The sequence below is a fragment of the Vipera berus genome (assembly GCF_964194415.1).
Source record: "Vipera berus genome assembly, chromosome: 1".
NCBI lineage: Eukaryota > Metazoa > Chordata > Lepidosauria > Squamata > Viperidae > Vipera > Vipera berus.
In genome coordinates this window covers 7,471,261-7,495,662 of record NC_138202.1, presented here as the reverse complement: position 1 = coordinate 7,495,662, position 24,402 = coordinate 7,471,261, and the positions used below count along the sequence as shown (strand labels likewise).

Sequence of the window (24,402 nt, the reverse complement as noted above, 5' to 3'; positions counted from 1 at the left end):
AGAGACCCAAAACTCGGGCCCGTCATCAAGGTTATCAACGTTTAAGGAGGCAGGTCGCACCCAGGAGAGGGGGGCACCCCTGAGGGCGTACAAACGCGTACTCGTATATTGCCGCATAAGTATAAAAAAGTCCAAACAGTCCAGGATAGGCATCCCTTAGTTGTCCATGGGAGGATTGAACATGACAGAAGTCTGGATCCCCACCCAACTTCACTGCCACTCAGTTGGGTGGCCCCCAAGACAGGCCGCAGCCCGTTCTCTCACAACGGGTAGAGACTCCGTTCCTGGGGGTGGACCAGGTATCCTCTGGGTAGGCAAACCCCATAGAGCTCCCACCTCTATGAGGTTGCAAATGGAGAAGTCCAGCCACTCTCCCACCGTGGCCGATACCCAGGTATGTCGAAAGTCCAAAGGGAGAGGGGAGAGGATAGGCAGGCAGATGGTAAAAAGTGTGTCCAAGGCAAGGAGGGTAGGCAGGCCAGAATAAAAATAGTCTGAATCACCGGCGTCACTGCGAGAGCAGTCCAAAGATGATACACAATGCAGGAGCCCCATGTCGTCCTTGCTCCGGTAAGATAACTCCCGGTCGTCCTCTTCGCCACCCAAGCGGTCCGAAGACGCCGTCGCCATAAGAGGCGGCCTGAAGCAAGGGTATAGGTCAACCATCGTCGCCAAGGTGAGTAATAATAGTCGCCCTCTCCACCGCCAAAACGGCCCGAGGGCGACACCACCACCAAAGCGGGCCAAGGCGGCTTGGGGCCACATGGAAGTCCCGCCGCCGGCGAAAAGATCACAAGCCCAAAGGCACCAGAGTCAGCAGCCGGCCTCCGCGAACGGGGCGACAGTCTCAGAAACGCCGGCACAAACAAAAATGGCCCTAAAGCCAGCTGGTGAATTCCCGAGCGTCCGGAGCATATCGTCGTCACCGTCGCCGCCAAACCCGGGCCGCCGCCGCCATCGCCATCACCGCCGAGCGCGGCCCAAAAAATCGTAGCGCAGGCTGCTACCCGCGCCAAGGCCGACGCCCACGCCGCCGCCGCCATCATCACCGCCGCCGACCGGACAGCCCAACGGGCCTCACGGGCACACTCCTCACCGGCGGGCGTCCTCCTCATCAGCCCGAGCCGGCCCGAGAACAACCAAGTGGCCCGGACGGCCCGAAAGCAGCAGGGAGCGCCACGCCAGATATGAGCAGCCCGAACGCTCCGGAGAGAGTAAGAAACGGCGGGAGGAAGCAGCCGGTAGGTAGCAGGGCCAGCAGCCAGCAGCCGGTCGCTCAAACAGCACAAATCCAAAAAGACCGCTGCTGGCTTCGTCAGCCTCCGCGTTGCCACACTGCCCCTCGGCAAACCCCAATCCCATCTCAGCAAGCCATAAGGCTTGTGAGGGGCTCCCAGGGGACGCCTATCAGCTGGAGCTCGCGGAGCTCAGCCGAGCGCGTCCTCCATCTTGGGCATGCGCAAAAAAAAAAAAATGGTGATCAAGTGATTCTCTGAAAGGTGTCCTGGTCTATTTTATTTTATTTAGCTTATTTTATTTAGCTTATTTTAGCTTATTTTATATTTTATTTGAGCTTAGCTTATGTTATATTTTATTTTATTATTTTATATTTTATTTTATTATTTTTCTGCCTTTATCATTTTCATAAATAACTCCAGGTGGCGAACATTCTTCCTTCTGTTGTCCCCACAACAACAACCCTCTGAGGTGGGTTGGGCTGAGAGGGAGGGACTAGCCAGGGGTAGGCCACCTCGGCTCTTTTATGACTCATGGACTTCAACTCCCAGAATTCCTGAGTCAGCTGTGCTGACTCAGGAATTCTGGGAGTTGAAGTCCATGAGTCATAAAAGAGCTGAGGTTGTCTACCCCTGGACTAGCCCAAAGTCACCCAGCTGGCTTTCATTCCTAAAGAAGGACTAAAACTCCCAGTCTCCTCGTGTTTGGCCCAGAGTCATCCAGCCAACTTTCATGCCTAAGGCGGGACTAGAACTCCCAGTCGCCTAGTGCTTGGCCTAAGGTGCCTTTCATGCCTAAGGTGGAACTAGAACTCATCGTCTCCTGGTGATTTGGCCTAGTTACCCAACCAGCTGTCCTGCCTAAGGTGGAACTTAAACTTGCGGTCTCCTGTGACTGGCCCAAAGTCACCCATCTGGCTTTCATGCCTGAGGGGGAACTAGAACTCACCATCTCCTGGTTTCTAGGCCAGCACCTTCATTACTGGCTCTGAACTGGATTTGTGCAAAGAACTTTCTGGTCACAGTCACCTGCCAAATGACCTCCAAATTATGCCCCAGTCCCAAAGGGAGCATCACAACTATTCAGGTCTAAACAGGGGGGCATCTAAAGATCTGGGTAGACCCCAAACCCACCTCCTGTTGGTCTTGTCAGGATTGTGATTCAGACTCACACAGCCTCCAGACTCTTGGAGAAGACCTTAAGAGCATCACCTAGTCAACTCCGTGTTCAGTTACTCAAGTGGGTATCGCCAAGGTATTGATGCTGTCTGAAGGACCACAACCACACCCAGTGGCCTCCTCTAGAACAGTGATGCCGAACCTTTTAGAGACTGAGTGCCCAAACTGCAACCCCAAACCCACTTATCGTCGGGTGCCAGGTGGGCATGGCAGGTTGGGTGGGTGTGGCCAAGGTAGGCATGGTCACCTCAATGTTGCTCATGGGAAGGGGCACCTGTGCGGGGTGGGCAGGGTTGAGGGAGATCCAGGGGGTCTCTGGTAGGTGGGGCGGTAGGCAGGAGGCTCATCCTGCGGGGTCAGGCGAGGCAGGGCAGGGGTGCCATTGCCATGGGGCAAGGCAAGGGCCGGAGCAGCTGCTGCCTGACACTATTGGCCCCCGCACACAGAGGCCAGCGAGCGCATGGGGGATGGACGCAGCAGCCACAGCCTGCCGGCCCCTCGACCGGCACATTCTGGGGCTCTGCAGCAGTTCAAAGAAGCCACCTCTGAGATGGATGGCCGGCCGACAGCTGAGGAGGCGATGCAGTGGGTCGTGTCTGGGAAAAGGAGAGCATGCGAGGCCAGGAGGGACGGGATGGGGGGAACCAGCCGTCTGGCCACGTGGGACCTCGGTGAGTTAGCAGGTAGCTGGTTGAAGCAGGACAGTTGCCATCTCCGGGGCATGGCGTGCGTGCCCACAGAGAGGGCTCTGAGTGCCGCCTCTGGCACACAGGCCATAGGTTTGCCACCCCTGCTATAGGAGAGGTAGCAGCACTCAGCCTTGAAGTCACAGCAGCAAATCTCACCCTTTCACCCTCTGCTCCTTGTGGGGGAAAAAAAAACACACAACTTCTTCTCCTGGGTGTGAAATTTTTGAAAGGATGACTTCAGGCTCACACAGTGCAAGGGGGGGGAGGGAAGCCCCCGCCCCGGCGTGTGATCTCTGCCATTTTCTCAGGTTTTTGGAGCTGGCCCCCATCCAAGGCCTTGGCCTGTGGTGCCACGGAGTAGAGGGAGATCAGATAGAGGAAAAGCAAGGACCTGCACGGGACGAAGGCCACGAATCAAGCCATGGAGGTGGAAGGCCCAGGTGAAGAAGGCGGGGGCCCCGTTTGGTGAAATGCTTAGAAGAGGGGGGTGGAGTTTCCTGCGTGAGACCCCAAATGCGGGAGGCTTCTCCAGGGCAGCTGCTCAGTCCCCGCGTCACTTTTCTTTCTTTTTTCCCCTCTCCTTTCCTTCCTTCCTTCCATCATTTCTCCCTCCCTCTTTCCCATTTCCTTCCTTCCATCATTTCTCCCTTCCTCTTTCCCGTTTCCTTCCTTTCTTCCTTCCATTTCCTTCTTTCCATCATTTCTCCCTCCTTCCCATCTCCCTCCCATTTCCTCCCTTCCATCATTTCTCCCTTCTTCCTTCCCATTCCTTTCCTTCCTTTCCTTCCTTCCTTCCTTCCTTCCTTCCTTCCTTCCTTCCTTCCTTCCTTCCCTTTTTACTCCTTCCTTCTTTGCTTCTTTTCCTTTCCTTTCCTTTCTCCCTCCCTCCTTCCCTCTCCTCCCTCCCATTTCCTTTCTTCCCTCATTCCTCCCATTTCCTTCCTTCCTTCCCTTTCCTTCCTTCCTTCCTCCCTCCCTCCAGTTCCTTCCTTCCATCATTTCTCCCTTCCTCTTTCCCGTTTCCTTCCTTCCTTTCTCCCTCCCTCCCTCCCATTTCCTTCCTTCCATCATTTCTCCCTTCCTCTTTCCCGTTTCCTTCCTTTCTTCCTCCCATTTCCTTCTTTCCATCATTTCTCCCTTCCTCTTTCCCGTTTCCTTCCTTTCTTCCTCCCATTTCCTTCTTTCCATCATTTCTCCCTTCCTCTTTCCCGTTTCCTTCCTTTCTTCCTCCCATTTCCTTCTTTCCATCATTTCTCCCTCCTTCCCATCTCCCTCCCATTTCCTCCCTTCCATCATTTCTCCCTTCTTCCTTCCCATTCCTTTCCTTCCTTTCCTTCCTTCCTTCCTTCCTTCCTTCCTTCCTTCCTTCCTTCCTTCCTTCCTTCCTTCCTTCCCTTTTTACTCCTTCCTTCTTTGCTTCTTTTCCTTTCCTTTCCTTTCTCCCTCCCTCCTTCCCTCTCCTCCCTCCCATTTCCTTTCTTCCCTCATTCCTCCCATTTCCTTCCTTCCTTCCCTTTCCTTCCTTCCTTCCTCCCTCCCTCCAGTTCCTTCCTTCCATCATTTCTCCCTTCCTCTTTCCCGTTTCCTTCCTTTCTTCCTCCCATTTCCTCCCTTCCATCATTTCTCCCTTCTTCCTTCCCATTTCTTTCCTTCCTTCCTTCCCTTTTTACTCCTTCCTTCTCTGCTTCTTTTCCTTTCCTTTCTTTTCTCCCTCCCTCCTTTCGTCTCCTCCCTCCCTCCCTCCCTCCAATTTCCTTCCTTCTTTTCTCCCTCCCTCCCTCCCTCCCATTTCCTTCCTTCCATCATTTCTCCCTTCCTCTTTCCCATTTCCTTCCTTTCTTCCTTCCATTTCCTTCTTTCCATCATTTCTCCCTCCTTCCCATCTCCCTCCCATTTCCTCCCATCATTTCTCCCTTCTTCCTTCCCATTCCTTTCCTTCCTTCCTTCCCTTTTTACTTCTTCCTTCTCTGCTTCTTTTCCTTTCCTTTCTCCCTCCCTCCTTCCCATTTCCTTTCTTCCCTCATTCCTCCCATTTCCTTCCTTCCCTTTCCTTCCTTCCTTCCTTCCTCCCTCCCTCCTCCCTCCCTCCGATTCCTCCCTTCCTTCCCTCTCTGTCTCTTTCTTGCTTTCCTGCTTTCTTCTTTCTCATCCACTTCAGCATTAAAACGCCCTTTTTGATGAACAACCAATTTCCCACCTGGGCCCTCCCCATAGATTGAATTACTAAACGAACGATGAAGCAGGGTGGGTTTTAAATCCTCTTCCTCTGGATTCCAAGCGTGGGATTCCTCTGTTTTTTTTCCCCCTCCCAGCAATCCATCCCTGGGTGATCCTTTGAACCCGGATTTTCACCTTCTTGATGCCAAAGTCTCTTTTCTGCATCCCACGGATGATTTGGGGATTTTCTGGCCCAATCTCTCTCCCAATCTCTCTCTCTCTCTCTCTCTCTCTCTCTCTCTCTCTCTCTCTCTCTCTCTCTCTCTCTCTCTCTCTCTCTCTCTCTCTTTCTCTCCCTCTCTCTCTCTCTCTCTCTCTCTTACTCTCTCTCTCTCTCTCTCTCTCTCTCTCTCTCTCTCTCTCTCTCTCTCCTACCCGGAAGTGTTTGGAGTCGCCCCCAGACGTGCCCCCCCTCCGTGCTCGCCCCCTCTTTCACCCACAGCCGATCCACGGGAGCAGCTGCTCCCCCCACCCCACCCCACCCCGCTTCCAAGGCTCTTAACAGCCTCCACACACGCGACCCAAGCCTGGCCGGTCGTGTGAAAGTCGCGGGAGCCGCCGCTTCTCCCCGCCGCCCTCTTCCCCTCCCCCCGCCCGCCCCCCCCCACACCATCTCGCCCGCCGCTGCAGTTCCGCGTCCGTCCAGGCGTGGCCGCTGTGGAGCGTCCGCCTTTTGTGGTCCTGATGCTGCGAGCGCCACTTCGCCTCCATCTGCATCTCTGGTCGCCGCCCGCAGCTCCCGTCTCCCCGCGCCCGCAGCATCCTCCCGCCTGCCGCCCGCCCGCCCGCCGCCGTCGGGACCCGGGGCATGGCCAGACTGCCGGCCAGCGAGCCCAGGCGGCAGGCGCAGCCCCAGCAGCAGCCGCCCCGCGCCTCCCCCATGAGCAGCGGCTCCGACCCGGAGGGCATGAAGGATCTGGATGCCATCAAGCTATTCGTGGGCCAGATCCCCCGCAACCTGGAGGAGAGGGACCTCAAGCCCCTTTTCGAGCAGTTCGGCCAGATCTACGAGCTCACCGTCCTCAAGGACCGCTACACCGGCATGCACAAAGGTAGGGCGACGGGGGGCCCCCCCACACACACCTCTTTCATCCACTCCCCCTCCCCCCCCCCCGTCTCCAGGTTGGCCCTCCCCTCTTCTGCCCTGCCTGGATTCCCCACCTTTCCCCCCCCCCGCCTTTCTCCCCAAATCTGTCCCCCTTAAACGGGATGGACTACAACTCCCATATCAGGATGGGAGGTGTAGTCTGAGACAATTGCGGGGAGGAGCCCCAGGTTGGAGAGCAGGCATTCTCCGCCTTCCGGCGCTCTCTGCCCACCCACCCCACCTCGCTTCCCACTTTTCAATTGGGTTTCCTGCATCCCATTTTAGCATCTCCTGGGTGTTTCTTCATCTTTTTTTTCCCATCCCTTTCAAGTCTTGTTTCCTCTTGATTCGCTCTCCCAATCCTTCCTTCCTCTCATTCTGGCTACCCGGCTTGCGCTCAACACACGTGTGTGCACACACCCGCACGTGTGTGTTTTCTCTCTCTCACACACACAGAAATACACACCTTCCCTTTCTTGCTTCCCTTGATGGGTCCACCCAGCTGCTATCCAAAGATGCCCCATCCACTTTTTCAGCAATCAAATAACAACCCCTTTTTTCCCAGCCATTTTATTTCAGATGTATCCCCCCACCCCCACCCCATCATCAGCTCTTGGGGTGGTGAGGTTCCGAGCCCACTCACACCTACATATACAAACACAGAAACCCTGCACTCCAGGCCTGACACCTTTTTTTTTTGTCCCAACCATATATTTTAAGAAGCTGGGAAGGCACTGTATCTAGTATCAGCTGGGCTAGCCTATTCTACTCCTTGCAAATCAAAAATGGTTGGAGAGAAGGCCCTAGATCTCATGTCATCGGGGGTTTCTTCTTTCCCACCCCACAATAATCTCCTTGTGCGAGTTTATAAAGAAGAGGGGGGGGGTCAAGCTATTCTCCAAAGCCCCTGAAGGCAGGACAAGAAGCAAAGGATGGAAACTCATCAAGGAGAGAAGCAACCTAGAACTAAGGAGGAATTTCCTGACAGTTAGAACAATTAACCAGTGGAACTACCTGCCTCCAGAGGTTATGGGTGCTCCAACACTGGAGGTTTTAAAGAGGAGACTGGGCAGCCATTTGTCTGAAATGCTATAGGGGAGGGGTCTTCAAAGTGGGCCCTTTTATGACTTGTGGACTTCAACTCCCAGAATTCCTCAGCCAAGCATACTGTCTGAGGAATTCTGGGAGTTGAAGTCCACAAGTCATAAAAGGGCCCCACTTTGAAGACCCCAGGTATAGGGTTTCCTGCTTGAGCAGGGGGTTGGACTAGATGACCTCCAAGGTCCCTTCCGACTCTGTTATTCTGTTGTTCTCTAGAGGCCCTTCTTGTGACACATCTGTCTCAACCACTTCATTCATCTTGACCCTGTTTTGCAATTCCTGCACCCAAATTCCATCTCTCTTCTCCCCTTCCCCCATCCCTGCTGTCAGCCTGTCTCATTCTATGGTTTTTTTCCAGACTTGTCCCTTTCAACTCTTCTGTACTTCAATTTGTTTTTAAAGGTAACAATAATAATAATAATAATAATAATTAAAAAATAACAAAGGAGCCGAAGGTCTGTGAAGGCAGAGGGAATGCTTTTTTAAAAATATTTTTATGTTCAACAAACAAACCTAAATTTGGGAAAGGGCTTCTAGTAACTAACTCAGTTGATCCAGGTTAAATGCAAGTGTTTTTTTTTTAAAAAAATTAGATTTGATGATAAACCTTTTGGACTTGGCCTGTCAAAAATTTGGAAAACGCCTTCCTTGGTTCTCTTGATGTGCAACCAACAGCCCAAACAAAAGAGAAATGGTTCTTTACATATTCATTTATTTTATATATAAAAAAATACAGTCTATTCATATCTGGTGCTGGGTGTTATATCAACATCAACATCAACACCAAATGATTATAAAAATGAGCCACAAGTAAAACAATTTCATTTTCGGAGCACACACCCATTCCCACATAACCTCTGAAAATCACACAAGTACAGGGTATGCTTTGGAGAAATAGGTAGTCCTCGACTTACAACAGTTCATTTGGTGACTGAAGTTACAACAGCACTGGGAAAAAAATGACTTATGGCCATTTTTCACGCTTACAACTGTTGCAGCATCCCCACGGTTACGTGATCAAAATTTGGCTGCTTGGCTGCTGGTTCCTATTTATGATGGTTTGCAGTGTCCCGGGGTCACGTGATCCCCTTTTGCAACCTTCTGACAAGCAAAGTCCATGGGGGAAGCCAGATTCACTTAACAACCGTGTTACTAATTTAACAACTGCAGAGATTCACTTAACCATAGCAAGAAAGGTCGCAAAACGGGGCAAAATTCACTTAGCAATCGTCTCTCACACACTCATACAACGGCAGTTTTTAAAGAAGAGATTGGACAGCCTTGTCTGGAATGGTGCAGGGTTTCCTGCCTGAACAGGGGGTTGGACTAGAAGACCTCCAAGGTCCCTTCCAATTCTACTATTCTCTTATTCAAAATCACATGAAGATCGCGACATCAGGAGATCCTTCATAACGACGCATACCAGGAAGGAAGGTGGCCTATTCGCTACCCCTATGTTTGCGGTGCTAGGGAATTCTGGGAGTTGAAGTCCACACATCTTTAAGTTGCCAAGGATGAGAAACGCCGCTCTACAAGAGGGTTGGATGTCTCTCTCTTTGAAAAGCGAGATTATTATTTTTCTCCTTTGAAGGCGAAGTTGGCCTAGACCAGGGGTAGGCAACCTTGGCTCTTTTATGACTCGTGGACTTCAACTCCCAGAATTCCTGAGCCAGCCCGTACCACTGGTTGAAAAGCCCTGCTTTGGAGAATAGCTTGACTGCCTCTTCTTTGGGGCAGCCCCTGAGATATTGGAAGACTGCTATCATGTTCCCCCCTTGTCCTTCTCATCATTAAACTAGACCAGGGGTAGCCCACCTTGGCTCTTTTATGACTCATGGACTTCAACTCCCAGAATTCCTGAGCCAGCATGGCTCAGCTTGGAAACCTCTCTCTTTCCCCTCAGCATGGTTGGCTCAGGAATTCTGGGAGTTGAAGTCCACAAGTCATAAAAGAGCCAAGGCTGCCTACCCCTGGCCTAGAAGATGTTAGCATCGGTTGGCCTCAGTTATGAGGATGGCCACCAACAGAGACAATTTTAAAACGGAGGGCAAGAAAGTCACAAAAGAAGAAACATCAATCGCGTCACGTGAAGAGAGATCTTGGCTCTGTCCTCAACCATAGAGAGCTGGGCTTAAAGTGTTAATACCACTTTATAACACCTTGGTAAGGCCACACTTGGAATATGACATTCAATTTTGATCACCACGATGTAAAAAAAAAATGTTGAGACTCCGGAAAGAGTGCAGAGAAGAGCAACAAAGATGATTAGGTGACTGGAGGCTAAAACGTATGAAGAACGGTTGCTGGAATTGGGTATGTCTAGTTTAATGAAGAGAAGGACCAGGAGTGACAGGATAGCAGTGTTCCAGTATCTCAGGGGCTGCCACAAAGAAGAGGGAGTCAAGCTATTCTCCAAAGCACATGATGGCAGGAAATGAAGCAACGGATGGAAACCAATCAAGGAGAGAATATAAGGAGGAATTTCCTGGGAACAATTAACCAGTGGAACAACCTGCCTCCCGAAGTTGTGAACGCTCCAACACTGGAGGTTTTTAAGAAGAGACTGGACAGCCATTTGTCTGAAATGGTGTAGGGTTTCCTGCCTGAGTGGGGGGTGGGGGGGGTTGGACTAGAAGATCTCCAAGGTCCCTTCCAGCTTCGCTTCTATTCTATTCTATTCTATTCTATTCTATTCTATTCTATTCTATTCTATTCTATTCTATTCTATTCTATTCTATTCTATTCTATTCTATTCTATTCTATTCTATTCCATTCCATTCCATTCCATTCCATTCCATTCCATTCCATTCCAAATTCCAGATGTTGGAATGGCACCATAGAATCACCATAGAGTCTTAGGGCTGGAAGGGACCTTGGAGGTCTTCTAATCCAACCTCTTGCCTCATGGCAAAGCTCTTCCTACCATTTGGGACAAATCAATGTCCAATCTTTTCTTGAAAAACCTGCCACGATGGCTAATCACCTTGAAGGCTAATCACCCTGGATTCCTGAACGCTGCTCCTAATCATGAATCAAAGTCTGAACCTGTTGAATATCAACTGTTGGGCAGTGAAGACAAGAAATTTCCATGCTTCTGACATGGTGTGTGACTTACAGGTAGTCCTTGATTTACAGCCATTCATTTAAGGACCGTTCAAAGTTACAACAGCAGTGAAAAATGTGACTTGTGACTTGTCCTCACATGGATGACCATCGTAGCCTCTCCAGTCACATGATCAAAATTTGGAAGCTTGGTACCGGCATGTGTTTACGACAGATGGCAGCATCCCAGGTGATCACCATTTGCAATCTTGCCAGCCGGCTTCAGACAAGCAAAGTCTGAATCACTTAAAACTCTGTGATTCACTTAACAAACATGGCAAAAAAAGACCATAAAATTGGGTGTGACTCACTTAACGACCACTTTGCTTTGCAGTGGAAATTCTGGCCCAAATTGTGTCGTATCTAGAGGACTGCCTGTACACTACAGCTAGGGCTGAAAGACCTTTGGCCTGTTGGAAGTCCAGCAATCTTTGAAAGCTCTTCTTCTCTTCCCATCTCCATGTTTCTATGCAGCTTGGAGCTGCTCCCCAAAAGAAGTGATTTCATGGGTCCTCATGTGCATGTAGAATAACAGAATAACAGAACTGGAAGGGACCTTGGAGGTCTTCTAGTCCAACCCTCTGCTCAGACAGATTGGCTGTCCAGTCTCTTTTTAAAAACCTCCAATGTTGGAGCCCCCACAACTTCTGAAGGCAAGTCGTTTCACTGATTAATTGTTCTCGCTGTCGGGAGGTTTCTCCTTAATTCCAGGTTGCTTCTCTCCTTGATTAGCTTCCATCCGTGGCTTCTTGTCCTGCCTTCAGGCGCTTTGGAGAATAGCTTGACCTCATCTTCTTTGTGATAACCAATGGAAGATGCCACCACAGTAAGTGGCCAATTTTTGGAAGGAACATGTCCAGGAAAACAGGTACAGAAGATAGAATTATAGGGTTGAAAGGGACCTTGGAGATCTTCTAGTCCAACACCCTGCTAAGCAGGAAACCCTATACCATTTCAGGCAAATGGCTGTCCAGTCTCTTCTTAAAGACTTCCAGTGTTGGAGCATTCAGAGCTTCTGGAGGCAGGTTGTTCCACTGGTTAATTGTTCTCACTGTCAGGAAGTTTCTCCTTAGTTCCAGGTTGCTTCTCTCCTTGATTAGCTTCCATCCGTTGCTTCTTGTCCTGCCTTCAGGAACTTTGCAGAATAGCTTGACTCCCTCTTCTTTGGGGCAGCCCCTGAGATATTGGAAGGCTGCTACCATGTCACCCTTGGTCCTTCTTCTCATGGTCCTTCTAGAATCCACAACTTCCAGTTTTTCACTGAAGGGAGTTGCCTGGAGCATTCATATATGATTCTGTTCTCCAAAAACCACTTTTTACTGATCTTGCTTTAAATATTATTTTCCCATCAAAAATCTCCGCGACTTCAAAATCACCAGTCATTTTTTTAAAAAATTGCATTTTGATACCATTAATGTACGCAGGATTTTTTTTTAAAAAAAAAGAGTTTTGGTTCCAGCATTGCAATGTCAACAGGGGAAGCCAGATTTGCTTAACGTCCACATGAGTCATTTAACAGCTGCCTTGATTCACTTAACAACTGTGGCCAAAAAGCTCATAAAATCAGGCACAAACACCTTGCTGACCAATGAAATGCAACATTTTTTTGTGAAATAAATGAGTTAAAATTTTTTATAAGGGTTTTGTTTTCAACAAGCAAAGTCAGTAGGGGAAGCCGCAGATGCGTAAAAAGTACACAACCAACTTGAATTATTAAGTTAAAAAATTAAAAGGTTCAGAGAAGAGCAACTAGGATGAACAAAGGTCTGGAGACCAAAACATATAAAGAACGGTTGCGGGACTTGGGTTTGGCCAGTCTAAAGAAAAGAAGAAATAGTGGAGACATGATAGCAGTCTTCCAGTATCTGAGGGGCTGCCACAAAGAAGAGGAGGTCAAATTATTCGCCAAAGCACCAGAGGGCAGGACACGAAACAGTGGTTGGGAACTGACCAAAGAGAGAAGCAATCTGGAATTAAGAAGAAACTTCCTGACAGTTAGAACAATCAACCAGTGGAACAGCTTGCCACTAGAAATCGTGAGCGCTCCATCACTGGAGATCTTTAAGAAGAGACTGGACAATCACCTGTTTGAGACGGTATAGGTTCTCCTGCTTGAGCAGGGGGCTGGACTAGAAGACCTCCAAGGTCCCTTCCAGTTCTATTCTATTGTGAAATAAATGAGTTGATTTACGAAGGAGATGAGGTTTCTTGTGTGACACCCTTAAACTGCTCACTACAACCACTCATTTTCATCTGCTGGGAAGGGGGGGGTCAAAAAAGTCAAAATGGCAGCCATGGGATGGAAACCGACTTTGATAAACAGCTGCATATTTGTAGCAGCCATCCTGGCTGTTTTTGACCACCATGTTTTCAAAACTAGGAGAAGAAGAAGCAAGGAAATAAAAGACTGATGAGGATAATTAAAATATATTTTTGAACATGTAAAGCAGGGGTCTTCAAACTTGGCCCTTTGATAACTTGTGGACTTCAACTCCCAGAATTCCTCAGACAGTATGCCTGGCTGAGGAATTCTGGGAGTTGAAGTCCACAAGTCATCAAAGGGCCAAGTTTGAAGACCCCTGTTATATGCTTTTATTATGAAGTGGCAAACTCTCAGAGTCACGTTGGTGAGGTGGGCGGTATAAAAATTCAATAATAAACCGCCCTGAGTCCTCCGGGAAAGGGCGGTATATAAATGTAATAAAATAAAATAAATAAATAATAATAAAATCACCTGGTGGCTATTGCTGCATCCTGTGGCAATGAATTCCACAGGCTAATTTTATACCCTGCCTCCAAGAGAATTAATTATTTGGTTTGGGAGGGACAGGAAAACTATTTCTGGCTTTGGAAGTCGGGATTGCAGCTGTTAATTTTGCCACCTCCCCCTGGCACTTCAAAATCCTAATTTTGGTCCACCATCCTGGTTCATTGACACCCTATTCAGAAGTCCCAGTTGGGTGCAATAAATCCCCCACGAGTGGGTTGAGCAGCTGGGAAGTGCCAAGATACGTGGCAGGTGGGCTGATTTTGGCTTGCAAATTCTGCAGACTTGTTTTGTGTGTGTGTGTGTGTATGAGAGAGAGGGAGGGAGGGAGGGAGGGAGGGAGGGAGGGAGGGAGAGAGAGAGAGAGAGAGAGAGAGAGAGAGAGAGAGAGAGAGAGAGAGAGAGAGAGAGAGAGAGAGAGAGAGAAGGCACACATACAGAGATGAAATAATGAGTAATTTCTCCTCTGGAGAATTCCTGTCTACTATTCACAATTTTCTTTGAATTCCTCCCAACCCTGCAGAATAATGGAAGAAAACTATGCAAAGGGAGGTGTCAAAACTCTAAAGGTCAGCTTGATGGCTGCCCCCCCCCAACTGAATACAATGGTACTTAATTTAGTGTGCAGAAGGAAAAAAAACTGGAAAAGAGAGATCAAGTTTGAAAATGGACCAGATCCAGCAAGGGGCTATAGACAAAAGAGATCCAGGGGGAACAAATTCCCCAATCTATTCCAATTTTTTGTAATAGAAATTTACTATGAAGCTTTCTTTCTTTCTTTCTTTCTTTCTTTCTTTCTTTCTTTCTTTCTTTCTTTCTTTCTTTCTTTCTTTCTTTCTTTCTTTCTTTCTTTCTTTCTTTCTTTCTTTCTTTCTTTCTTTCCAAACTTATTAACCATCCATCTCCCTCACTTTCTTGGGAATGCAAGAGAGGGAGTGGCCTAAGCAGGGGGTTGGACTAGATGACCTCCAAGGTCCCATCCAACTTTTATTATTATTATTATTATTATTATTATTATTATTATTATTATTATTATTATTATTATTATTATTATTATTATTATTATTATTATCCAGCTGGCTTTGTGTCTAAGGCAGGACTCGAACTCACAGTCTCATTAATTTTCCCTAAATCAACGCTACATGGTTTCAGCAAAATTTTGGCCTGCAGTGGCTTGGAGGCGGAGCCTGCAGTTGACGCCTTTGTTCTGCAATTTAACTTTTGAGAGAAAGTGCACAGGTAGTCCTCAAGTTGTGACGGCATTGGTACCAGGATTTTTGTTGCTGAGCAATGCGGCTGTAATGTGCGATATCAGGTGACTGCATTGCTAAATGACGGTAATCTTGGCAGTCCCTTTGCCATCGTTAAGTGAGACTTGTGGGTCGTTAAGCAGGCACTGCTCAGGATTTCCTGCCAGCATGCCACAATCCAGGTGGCAGGAAGTTGAAAGTGCCAGGCAGCCTGCAAGGAGGCTGACAGGCAGGTAAGTATTCATGTATTTGACTTTTATCTTGACTTTATTATATATAAATAACCAGTGGAACAGCTTTTGCCTTCAGAAATCGTGGGTGCTCCATCACTGGAGGTTTTTAAGAAAAGAGTGGACAGTCACTTATCTAGGTTCTCCTGCTTGAGCAGGGGGTTGGACTAGAAGACCTCCAGGGTCCCTTCCAGCTCTATTCTATTCTAACTCAAGGCGGCAAACATACTTACTATGCCTTTCTCTTTCTATTTTCCCCATAACAGCAGCCCTGTGAGGTGGAGTGGGCTCAGAGAGAGTGACTGGCCCAAAGTCACCCAGCCAGCTCTCATGACTAAGGCAGAGCTAGAACTCACCATCTCCTGGTGATTGGCCCAGAGTCATCCAGCCAGCTTTCATGCCTAAGGCAGGACTAGAACTCACTGTCTCCTGGTGATTGGCCCAAAGTCACCCAGCCAACTTTCATGACTAGGACAGAACTGGAACTCACCATCTCCTGCTGATTGGCCCAAAGTCAAACAGCCAGCTTTCATGACTAGGGCAGAACTGGAACTCACCATCTCCTGGTGATTGGCCCAAAGTCACCCAGCCAGCTTTCATGACTAGGGCAGAACTAGAACTCACCCTCTCCTGGTGATTGGCCCAAAGTCACCCAGCCAGCTTTCATGACTAGGGCAGAACTAGAACTCACCCTCTCCTGGTGATTGGCCCAAAGTCACCCAGCCAACTTTCATGACTAGGGCAGAACTAGAACTCACCATCTCCTGGTGATTGGCCCAGAGTCACCCAGCCAGCTTTCATGCCTACGGCAGGACTAGAACTCACCCTCTCCTGGTGATTGGCCCAAAGTCACCCAGCCAACTTTCATGACTAGGACAGAACTGGAACTCACCATCTTCTGCTGATTGGCCCAAAGTCAAACAGCCAGCTTTCATGACTAGGGCAGAACTGGAACTCACCCTCTCCTGGTGATTGGCCCAAAGTCACCCAGCTGGCTTTCGTGCCTAAGGCGGGACTAGAATTCACCATCTCCTGGTGATTGGCCCAAAGTCACCCAGTGGGCTTCACGCCTAAGGCAGGAATAGAACTCACCGTCTCCTGCTTCGTAGACCAAGCTGCTACTGCTGACTGGGAGGGAGAGTGAGGGGGTGCAGTTGTTGCCGGGGAAGCATACCACAAGCTTAGTGATGCTTAGTGATGTGCAGGTGGCCAGCGAGGCACAACATGCATGCAAAAGGGCTGGGAAGATTCCGTAGGTTGTTGAGACTTACTAGAGCAACTTGTGAAGTTCCCTGCCTGCTTCCCCGTTGATGTTGTTTGTGTGAAACCAGCGGGGAAGGCCGCAAATGGTAATTGTGGGACGTGGCAACCATCCTAAGTGTGAGACGGTTGCCAAGCACCCAGATTGTGGTCACATCACCACACCAAAGCTGGAACAGCCAGAACATCAAAGACCAGTCGTATCCACCACTCATTCAGCACTGTCGTAACTTCAAACAGTCACTGAACAAGGGGTCGTTAACCGAGGACTACCTGTATAAACAAATGCAATAAAAAAAGAGAAAAGCAATGAAGGAAATAAAAGAAGATAGCACAAAAAGGCTAAAACTGAACCAAAAAATGTCAAGGAAGTGCGTCTTTTCTGGGGTGTGATTAGTGAATTGCTGAATTTACTAATGTATCAATACAGGCAGCCCTCAATTTATGACCACACAATTGAGCCCAAAATTTCTGTTGTTAAATGAGTTTTGCCCCATTTTACAACCTCTCTTTCCGTTGCTTTTTGTCCTGCCTTCAGGCGCTTTGGAGAATAGCTTGACTCCCTCTTCTTTGGGGCAGCCCCTGAGATACTGGAAGACTGCTATGATGTCACCCCTCGTCCTTCTCTTCATTAAGCTACACATACCCAATTCCAGCAACCGTTCCCTATATGTTTTAGCCTCCAGCCCCCTAATCATCTTTGTTGCTCTTCTCTGTACCCTTTCTAGAGTCTCGACATCTTTTTTACATTGTGGTGACCAAAACTGGATGCAGTATTCCAGGTGTGGCCTTACCAAGGCATTGTAAAGTGGTATTAGTACTTCACTTGATCTTGATTCTATCCCTCTGTTAATGCAGCCTAGCACTGTGTTGGCTTTTTTGGCAGCTGCAGCACACTTTGTTGTTAGCTGCGAAGTCGTGTCTGACCCAACGCGACCCCATGGACAATGTTCCTCCAGGCTTCCCTGTCCTCTACCATCTTCTGGAGTCCATTTAAACTCACACCTCCTGCTTCAGTGACTCCATCCAGCCACCTCATTCTCTGTCGTCCCCTTCTTCTATTGCCCTCAATCTTTCCCAGCATTAGGCTCTTCTCCAGTGAGTCCTTCCTTCTCATTAGGTGGCCAAAGGATTTGTGTTTCAACTTCAGGATCTGGCCTTCTAAAGAGCAGTCAGGGTTGGTCTCCTCTAGGACTGACCAGCTTGATCGCCTTGCAGTCCAAGGGACTTGCAGGAGTCTTCTCCAGCACCGCAGTTCAAAGGCCTCCATTCTTTGGCGCTCAGCCTTTTTTATGGTCCAACTTTCACTGCCATACATTGCAACTGGGAAGACCATAGCCTTGACTATACACTTTTGTTGACAGGGTGATGTCTCTGCTTTTTAGTGTGCTGTCTAGATTTGCCATTGCTTTCCTCCCCAGGAGCAAGTGTCTTTTAATTTCTTGGATACAGTCCCCATCTGCAGTGATCTTGGAGCCCAGGAAAATAAAATCTGTCACTACCTCCATTTCTTCCCCATCTATTTGCCAGGAATTGAGAGGGCTGGATGCCATGATCTTGGTTTTCTTAATGTTTAGTTTCAACCCAAGTTTTGCACTCTCCTTCTTCACCCGCAACAAGAGGCTCTTTAGTTCCTCTTCACTTTCTGCCATTAGAGTGGTATCATCTGCATACCTTAGGTTGTTGATGTTTCTTCCGGCAATCTTAATTCCAACTTTTGATTCATCTAGCCCTGCCTTTCTCATGATGTGCTCTGCATATAAGTTAAATAGGCAAGGCGACAGTATACAGCCTTGCCGGACTCCTTTCCCAATTTTGAACCAATCAGTGGTTCCGTGTCCAGTTCTCACTGTTGCTTCTTGGCCCGCATATAGGTTTCTCAAGAGACAAATAAGATGGTCTGGTACGCCCATCTCTTTAAGAACTTGCCACAATTTGTTATGATCCACACAATCAAAGGCTTTAGCACAGTCAATGAAGCAGAAGTAGATGTTTTTCTGGAACTCCCTAGCTTTCTCCATGATCCAGCGTATGTTGGCAATTTGATCCTCTGCCTCTTCGAAATCCTGCCTGTACTTCTGGTAGTTCTCGATCCACATACTTCTGGAGTCTAGCTTGTAGGATTTTAAGCATAACTTTACTAGCATGAGAAATGAGTGCAATGGTGCGGTAGTTTGAACATTCTTTGGCACTGCCTTTCTTTGGAATTGGAATGTAAACTGATCTTTTCCAATCCTGTGGCCACTGTTGAGTTTTCCAAATTTGCTGGCAAATTGAGTGTAGCACTTTTACTGTATTGTCTTTTAAGATTTTGAATAGCTCAGCTGGAATACTGTCACCTCCACTAGCTTTGTTGTTGCTCAGCTTTTCTAAGGCCCACTTCACTTCACATTCTAGGATGTCTGGCTCGAGGTCAGTGACCACCTCATTGTGATTATCAGGGACATTAAGCTCATTCTTGTATAGTTCCTCTGTGTAATTTTGCCACCTCTTCTTAATCTCTTCTGCCTCTGTTAGGTCCCTGCCATTTTGGTCCTTTATCATGACCTTTTTTGCATTAAATGTTCCCTTCATCTCTCCAATTTTCTTGAAAAGATCTCTGATCCTCCCTATTCTATTGTTTTCTTCTATTTCTTTGCACTGTTCATTTAAGAAGGCATTCTTATCTCTTCTAGCTATTCTCTGGAATTCTGCATTCAATTGGGGGTATCTTTCTTTTTCTCCCTTGCCTTTCGCTTCCCTCCTTTCCTCAGCTATTTGCAAAGCTTCCTCAGACAGCCATTTTGCTTTCTTGCATTTCTTTTTCTTTGGGATGGTTTTAGTTGCTACCTCTTGTACAATGTTGTGAACCTCTGTCCATAGTTCTTCAGGCACTCTGTCTATCAGATCTAATTCCTTAAATCTATTTGTCACCTCTACTGTATATTCAACAGGGATATGATTTAATTCATACCTGAGTGGCCTAGTGCTTTTTCCTACTTTCTTTAATTTAAGCCTAAACTTTGCAACGAGAAGCTCATGGTCTGAGCCACAGTCAGCTCCTGGTCTTGTTTTTACTGACTGTATAGAGCTTCTCCATCTTTGGCTGCAGAGCATATAGTCAATCTGATTTCTGTGTTGACCGTCTGGTGACGTCCATGTGTAGAGCCGTCTCTTGGGTTGTTGGAAAAGAGTGTTTGCTATGACCATCGCATTCTCTTGACAGAATTCTATCAGCCTGTGCCCTGCTTCATTTTGTACTCCAAGGCCAAACTTGCCTGTTATTCCGGTTATCTTTTGGCTTCCTACTTTAGCATTCCAATCCCCCATGATGATAAGGACATCATTTTTTGGTGTTAGTTCTGTTAAGGTGCTGTAGGCCTTCATAGAACCGGTCAATTTCATCCTCTTCAGCACCGGTGGTTGGGGCATAGACTTGGACTACTGTGATATTGAATGGTTTGCCTTGGATTCGAACTGAGATCATTCTGTCATTTTGAGGATTGTATCCCAGTATTGCTTTTCCTACTCTTTTATTGACTATGAAGGCTACTCCATTTCTTCTGAGGGATTCTTGCCCACAGTAGTATACCTGATGGTCATCTGAATTAAATTCACCCATTCCTGTCCATTTTAGTTCGCTGATACCCAAGATGTCGATGTTCAGTCTTGTCATCTCTTGTTTGACCACGTCCAGCTTTCCTTGATTCATGGATCTTACATTCCAGGTTCCTATGGAGAAAAAATCTTTACAGCATCGGACTTTCCTTTCACCACCAGACATATCCACAGCTGAGCGTCCTTTCGGCTTTGGCCCAGTCGCTTCATTCTTTCTGGCGCTACTAGTACTAGCCCTCTGCTCTTCCCCAGTAGCATATTGGACGCCTTCCGACCTGAGGGGCTCATCTTCCAGCGTCATATCGTTTTGCCTTTTGGTACTGTCCATAGGGTTTTCATGGCAAAGATACTGGAGTGGGTTGCCATTTCCTTCTCCAGTGGATCACGTTTTGTCAGAACTCTCTGCTATGACCTTTCCGTCTTGGGTGGCCCTGCACGGCATAGCTCATAGCTTCATTGAATTACGCAAGCCCCTTCGCCATGACAAGGCAGTAATCCATGAAGGGGACCTTCCCACCGTAGTGGTTCCTATTTTTGTACTTGCATTTTTACGTGCTTTCGAACTGTGTCCTAACCCACTGAGCCACCGTGTCCCTATATATGTATAGGGACATATACACATACATACATACAAACATACACACACACACACATACATACACACACACACAAAATGACCTAAGCTGCTCGTTATATTTCCAGCAATTTTTTTTAAAGAATCTTTATCTATTTTTAGGAATTAAGACTGAAGTGATATACCAGCGATGAAACAGCTTGAAGCAATTCTGTCTAAGGGTGACATTCAGAAGAAACTTAACATTTTTCTTTCATTGAAATTTCCATGGCTGCATTACTATTCCTACATTCCAAGTTTGCCTCCATTTAATCCCTCAGACTTTGACACGCACAGATTCTGAGCCATTTTTCACCACCAAATTATCATCCAAAACAAAATTTCTGAATTATGTACCGGTAGTCCTTGTCTTATGACCACAATGGAGTGCAAAATTTCTATGGCTAAGTGAGACCTTGTTCAGTGAATTTTGCCCCATTTTACGACCTGTCTTTCCGCAGCTTGTCAAGTGAATCACTTCAGTTCTTAAGTTAGTAACACCGTTGTTAAGTGAATCCAGCTTCCCTCGTTGACTTTGCTTGTCAGAAGGCCACAAAAGGGGATCACACATGACCCCGGGGCACTGCGACCATCATAAATATGAATCCGTGTCTAAATTTGGATCACAGGAACATGGGGATGCCGCAACGGTCCTAAGTGTGAAAAACGGTCATCACTCATTTTTTTCAGTGCTGTTGTAACTCTGACTGGTCACTAAGTGAGCTGTTATAAGTCGAGGACAAACTGTGTTTGCAATGGTTACGGCGTCCTGGCGCATTTGACCTTCCCTGCCAGCATCCGACAAGCAAGGTCAATGGGGAAGCTAGATTTGCTTAACAATCCAGTGATTCAGGGAGTCGCATGGCCAAAATGTCCTAAACTGAGGTAAAACAACTGTCTTCCTCAGCAATGGACATTTGGGGCTCAGTTGTAGTCGTAATTTGAGGACTATGTGTAGTTATTTGTGAATGCATCCTCTAATTGAGGGGTCCTCAAACTTGGCCACTTTAAGACTTCTGGACTTCAACTCCCAGAATTCCCCAGCCAGGCTTTAATTGCCACAATATCTGCAGAGAGGAATTCAAAATGGCAGCTGCAGCCCTGCTCACACAACCCACATCAAACAGTGACAGAATGGATGTGTCCACCATTTTGACTTTTTTGACCTCACTGGGCTGTTCACCCACTGTTCTCCCATGCTGGAACTTAACCAGAGTTCATAGAACAAGAATGTTCTCCGCCGTCCCGTCCCCGCTAAAAAAAATTCTCTGTATCTCCAGTCATTTCTTCTCCCCCCCCCCTTTCATTTTTTCAGTATCTTTCCGCCGTGCTGGCTCCAGCTGGTGTGTAGGTTGCACTTTTCACAGATGGTGCCGAACGAACACATGGAACAAGAGGCAAACACACACACACACACAAAACCCCCTGTGGGTTCCGTTTCTCCCGTCTGTAAATTGTCCCCGTTCAGGAAACCGGAGGGGGAAGAGAGACGAAGCAAGGAAAGGAAAGAAGCGCTCGCCCATCCGCACACTCACAATGCCTGATCCTGCTTAGCTTTCAGGCAATCGGACAAGGAAGAGTGTTTCTCCATCTCAGCAACTTTTAAGATGGGTGGACTTCAATTCCCAGAATGCTCTAGCCAGCATGGTGGCCTTTACCTCTCAGAATGCCCCAGCCAGCATTTGTGGATTTGAAATCCCAGAATTCCTCAGCCAGCGTTTGAGGATTTGAAATCCCAGAATTCCCCAGCCAACATCTGTGGACTTCAACTCCCAAAATACCTCAGCCAGCGTTTGAGGATTTGAAATCCCAGAATTCCCCAGCCAGCATGTGTGGACTTCAGACCCCAGAATTCCCTAGCCAACGTTTGAAGATTTGAAATCCCAGAATGCCGCAGCCAACATCTGTGGACTTCAACTCCCAGAATTCCCCAGCCAGCATCTGTGGACTTCAGACCCCAGAATTCCCTAGCCAAAGTTTGAAGATTTGAAATCTCAGAATTCCCTAGCCAGCATTTGAGGACTTCTATTCCCAAAAATCCACACACTTCGGTAGTAACAAGTGGGGTCTGGAACAAAATGTTGTAGTACATCTGTGCTTCTCACTGGTGTGGGGTGTGGATGACTTTCTTTAACTGGCCATCTTTTTTCTTTTTCATTTCCACTCTGTTGTCAATCTTTTGTGGTTTGTGGGGTGTAAGTGGGTGCCTTTATTGGGCTACGTAAGATGATTAGGTCTATTTTTTTGAAGGGGGTATATTTTCAGGTAATCCTCGACTTAAAATCATTCATTTAGTGACCTCTCAAAGTGACAACAGCGCAGAAAAGTGACATGTCTGGTCTTAATAGGTAACAAACATTCTATCACGCCCACGGCTATGTGATTAAAATTTGGGCGTGTGGCAACCAGCATGGATTTTATAACAACAGCAGCATCCTGGGGAAATCACACAATCACCATTTATGACTTTCCCAACCGGCTTCTGACAAGCAAAGTCCATTCGAAGCCAGATTCACTTAATAACTAGATTCGCTTAACAGCCATGGCAAAAAAAGGTGGTAAAATTGGGCATCTCATTTAACAACAGTCTAGTCCCCACTGTGATCGTAAGTCGAGAGGTATCTGTAGGGCGTTGCTTCAGCAAACAGGGAGCGAACAGAGATCTCGTCTGCAAATCAAGGTCAGGTGAAGCGTTAATAACACTTTACAATGCCTTGGTAAGGCCCCACTTGGAATACGGCATCCAGTTTTGGTCACCACGATGTAAAAGAAGATGTTGAGACTCTGGAAAGAGTGCAGAGAAGAGCAACGAAGAGGATCAGGGGACTGGAGGGTAAAACCTACGAAGAACGGTGCAGGAATTGGGTATGTCTAGTTTAATGAAAGGGACGCGGTGGCTCAGTGGGTTAGGACGCTGAGCTTGTCGATCAGAAGGTCGGCAGTTTGGCGGGTCAAATCCCAAGTGCCGCGTAACAGAGTGAGCGCCTGTTACTTGTCCCAGCTTCTGCCAATCTAGCAGTTCGAAAGCACGTAAAAATGCAAGTAGAAAAATAGGGACCACTACAGTGGAAAGGTAACAGCGTTCTGTGAGCCTTTGGCGTCTAGTCATGCCGGCCACATGACCATGGAGACGTCCTCGGACAAGCGCTGGCTCTTCGGCTTTGAAACGGAGATGAGCACCGGCCCCTAGAGTTGGAAACGACTAGCACGCATGTGCGGGGTAACCTTTACCTTTACCTAGTTTAATGAAGAGAAGGACGAGGGGGGACATGATAGCAGTCTTCCAGTATCTCAGGGGCTGCCCCAAAGAAGAGGGAGTCAAGCTATTCTCCAAAGCAGCTGAAGGCAGGACAAGAAGCAACGGATGGAAACTAATCTAGGAGGGAAGCAATCTAGAACTAAGGGGAGATTTCCTGACAGTGAGAACAATTAATCAGTGGAACAACCTGCCTCCAGAAGCTGGGAATACTCTTAACACTGGAGGTTTTTAAGAAGTTACTGGACAGCCATTTGCCTGAAATGGTATAGGGTTTCCTGCCTGAGCAGGGGGTTGGACTAGATGACCTCCAAGGTCCCTTCCAACTTTTTATTGTTGTTATTGTTATTATGAGCCATTTTCTATGTGAGGAGACATCAGATGATCAAAAGTGGAACTTGGTTTTTTTTAAACCAACACCCCCTCCCCCACCCCGGCAGATTATATCTTGACTGCACCTGACACTGATCCTTCCTTGTTCGAAGTGGCTTTCAGTATAGGAGGAAATCACATCTTGCAAACCTCCAGAATGGCTTCATTCAGACAACTCCTTTGCCCTCTGCAAGGCTCAGGGGATCTCAACTGAAAGCAGCCTTATTGATGGATAAAAGGATCAGCTGGTGAACACAAACCAGCAATGGCCAGGAGAACTATGACTGATCAGAGGTCAATCAGAGGGCCCTGCTTGTGAATGGAATACTGGTAGTCCTCGACATACGGCCACAACTGAGCCGAAAATTTCCGAGGATAAGCGAGACGGCGGTTGAGTGAGTTTTCCCCTGTTTTAAGAGCTTTCTTGCCACACTTGCTGAGTGAACC

General features: G+C 47.7%; 1 protein-coding gene across 1 annotated transcript in view; it reads left to right on the top strand.

Annotated features, from left to right (window-relative positions):
* Positions 1-6,004: 6,004 nt before the first annotated feature.
* Positions 6,005-24,402, top strand: part of CELF5 (CUGBP Elav-like family member 5) — a gene marked incomplete at its 3' end in the record, with an annotated part of 88,346 nt that continues 69,948 nt past the window's right edge. The window contains exon 1 of the mRNA XM_081321283.1: positions 6,005-6,372. Within this exon, the coding sequence (XP_081177409.1) occupies positions 6,129-6,372 (244 nt within the window). The 5' untranslated portion in view covers positions 6,005-6,128. The remainder of the gene's footprint in view (positions 6,373-24,402) is intronic.